The 2,671-nt window shown below is 30.8% G+C and overlaps 1 protein-coding gene across 1 annotated transcript; it reads right to left on the reverse strand.

Annotated features, from left to right (window-relative positions):
• Nucleotides 1-465: 465 nt before the first annotated feature.
• On the reverse strand, nt 466-2,669 carry LOC132728331 (uncharacterized). Its single transcript, XM_060713982.1, has 4 exons — nt 2,533-2,669; nt 1,760-1,924; nt 1,283-1,391; nt 466-555 (listed from the first exon to the last, which is right to left on the reverse strand). Exons 1-4 carry the CDS (start codon nt 2,591-2,593, stop codon nt 549-551), a joined length of 342 nt encoding a protein of 113 aa, XP_060569965.1. The 5' UTR covers nt 2,594-2,669; the 3' UTR covers nt 466-548.
• Between the last annotated feature and the right edge of the window lie 2 nt (nt 2,670-2,671).

A 2,671-nucleotide genomic window follows, 5' to 3' on the forward strand; every position in this document is an offset into this window, starting at 1 on the left:
GGTGATAAACAAAATAGAGCTCTATTCATCAACAGAGGCTAATATCGGTTAAAAGAATAATAGAAATGTATTAAAGCGATCATAAAGGTTGATTTCCATAGACTGGACATCAAGCCCAAAAGTTAATTAAACTAGCAGTAAATATTACTGAACCCGAAGGAAAGAACCTTAGGCATAACCACATGTTGAACGTCAGTCGTCATAAATAACACATGTTTTTATTTCAGGTTAACAAAAGCAATTTACGCGTTTTTTGTTTTTTTTTGTTTTTGCTTTTATAGTTTTTTCTATACCACCTTCTTCTCTATTCATAATTAACAATTCAGAAGTTGATGAAAGAAAAAGTATCCATCTAGACGACGTTATTGACAACAACATTTTAATCGACATAATCCTGGTTATACACATAAGAAAATAACATGAGGCCATATTTGACGCAAAGGTAAAAAAAGATATAACAAAGAATGAAGGTTTGGCATCATTTTATTGTAACAAGTTATAACAGTAATGTATTAAACTCATTTGTCTAGACATCATACCCTTTCCCATCACGTACTGTAAAGACAATAAAGTATCACAAATTAATACGCTATGCATTAGTGTTAAAGTGGCATAAAATATTTAGTGATGGACATTACTTTGAGAAGCCGTAACCGTCATTGACTGCGTTACGTTGAAGCACAAGTTGTACGTTAATATTATGACGTTGACGTCAATAACATTTTGGAGTGCACCGCTGTCGCCGACATGTGTTTATGTAAAATTAAATATTGTTGTAATGTTAGAAGCTACTCACATGAATTTTTCTGTGTTTATTTGTTATTAATTCTTCTAAGCAGTGTAAGAATTTCAAATTAATATCTCACATATATTTTACGCAACAAAGAAAGTCCACGAATTTTTGGATAACCCCTCGTACTTGTTTCTGGAGTGGTACGGGTTTAAAAATTCGTTTATATCACTTCAGAGTAAACTTTGCACAAGATTATTACACACTGTGGACAATAAACTTCTCAGTATCATATTGCCCTTTTTTGTGGCGAATAACAAACATGGGAAAACTTAGATAGAGCAAGCCCATTACCAGCACATACTGTGTGCATTCTAACGGAAAAAGCTGTTCTGTTTTTTTTTCATAAGTTTTGCATAATTGTTTTTATGTTTGCAATACCCAAACTATGCAAGGAAATTTACGTGTATCTGTTTTCAAAACTAGTTGAAAAAAGTGTGTAATACATCTAAAAAAAACTCAAGGTAAATATTGATCAGGAAATAAGTTTACCTTATTTCACACAAGCAGATTTTCTCAATACTCAAGTGATATCCTTCTAAACATTTTCCAACGTAAGGAGCCTTGCATCCTTGCGCACATTCCAAATCCGTAAAACAAACTTTATTAAAGAGAAAAGTAAGACAAATCTTAAGTCTGAAACCTAATTAAGCAAACATAGATATATCTTATCAAGCATTATTGAAATAATGAGATAAGTATTCCTTATACATGCACTATTTAATCAAACATTTTTTTATTTATTTGATTAAATGTATTTTTGATTATATTATAAAGAAAAACTTGGAAAAGTTCATGAAACATAACTTAGACCCTGTTAGACAGCTAAGTGGTTCAAAAGGCTTTGTTCTATTTTGGTGGCAAAAGCTTGTCATTTTCGGTTCTAGCAAAGTAATTGTTAAGCATATAATGATTTTTTATGATTAACATTATGTTATCTAATTCAGCATATTCATTAATTAAACGTACATTTCTCACAAGAGCAAACTCCATTCATTTGCACAGCTGGGTCTGTAGTAAACTGGGTACAATGAGGAATATGGGCAACCCCTTTACAAGACATGTTAAATGCGTTCCCACAATCTAAATCAGTCACATCATTGTTCACGTGACACCGGTAACATAGAACGTCGCCTGTGAATGAAAAATAACATAATTTTAATAATTTGAATAATAACTTTACTTTCCTGTCAGTATACCTGAGACATTTACCATCAAATCATTTAATAAAGTACTGAAATAAGCAGATGACAGTGACAATTTTTACGTAAGAAAATTTATTTTAGGCAAGGAAATATCACTCAAACTTGATTGTCTGCGTGAAAGAAAAAATAAAATAAAAACACTACAATCATCCTGTTTTGAGATTCAAAATTATTTAATATTTTAACAATTAACAAAAGGTTGATAAACATAGGATATTTTTCTGACAGGTAGATTTGCTGGGGTCAATCATTGAATGTCCCTCCCCAACTGTACCTTCTCCGCCCTTAAGCTTTCGTCATTAATTAGCTGAAGAAAAGATGATTAAATACTGCTAAATGTCGATCCACTTAAATAAATACTTGTTTTTAACTACGACAAAATAGTATATCGCTTAGTATAACATCTTTTGTTTCACTACAATTTTTTTTCAACTATGCAAAAAAGTGAATAATGTACAATATTGATTTGTTTGGAGATACTCTCTTCTGTGAATATTAAAAACAACTATTGTAGAGAAAAATAATGAATGAACTTACCAATTTTTACCAGACATATTATGGCGAGAAACAAATATATTATTTCAGAATAATATTTCATTGTCAGTCCTATAAGTAATATTGTCTGTAGTAAACATTCGGCGTTTTTACATGTTCATAAAGATAACACTGTAACAAA

The sequence above is a fragment of the Ruditapes philippinarum genome, unplaced genomic scaffold (genome assembly GCF_026571515.1).
Source record: "Ruditapes philippinarum isolate M1 unplaced genomic scaffold, ASM2657151v2 ctg19806_1_1_1_1, whole genome shotgun sequence".
In the NCBI taxonomy this organism is placed as follows: Eukaryota; Metazoa; Mollusca; class Bivalvia; order Venerida; family Veneridae; genus Ruditapes; species Ruditapes philippinarum.

Bases quoted from the DNA above. Each gene is read 5' to 3' on its own strand.
- LOC132728331 (XM_060713982.1), bottom strand. From the start codon at position 2,593: ATGAAATATTATTCTGAAATAATATATTTGTTTCTCGCCATAATATGT. The intron at 1,925-2,532 runs GTAAGTTCATTC...TTTCATTCACAG, and splicing joins AATATGTCTGGTAAAAATTG to GCGACGTTCTATGTTACCGG. The intron at 1,392-1,759 runs GTACGTTTAATT...TCTTTAATAAAG, and splicing joins AGTTTGCTCTTGTGAGAAAT to TTTGTTTTACGGATTTGGAA.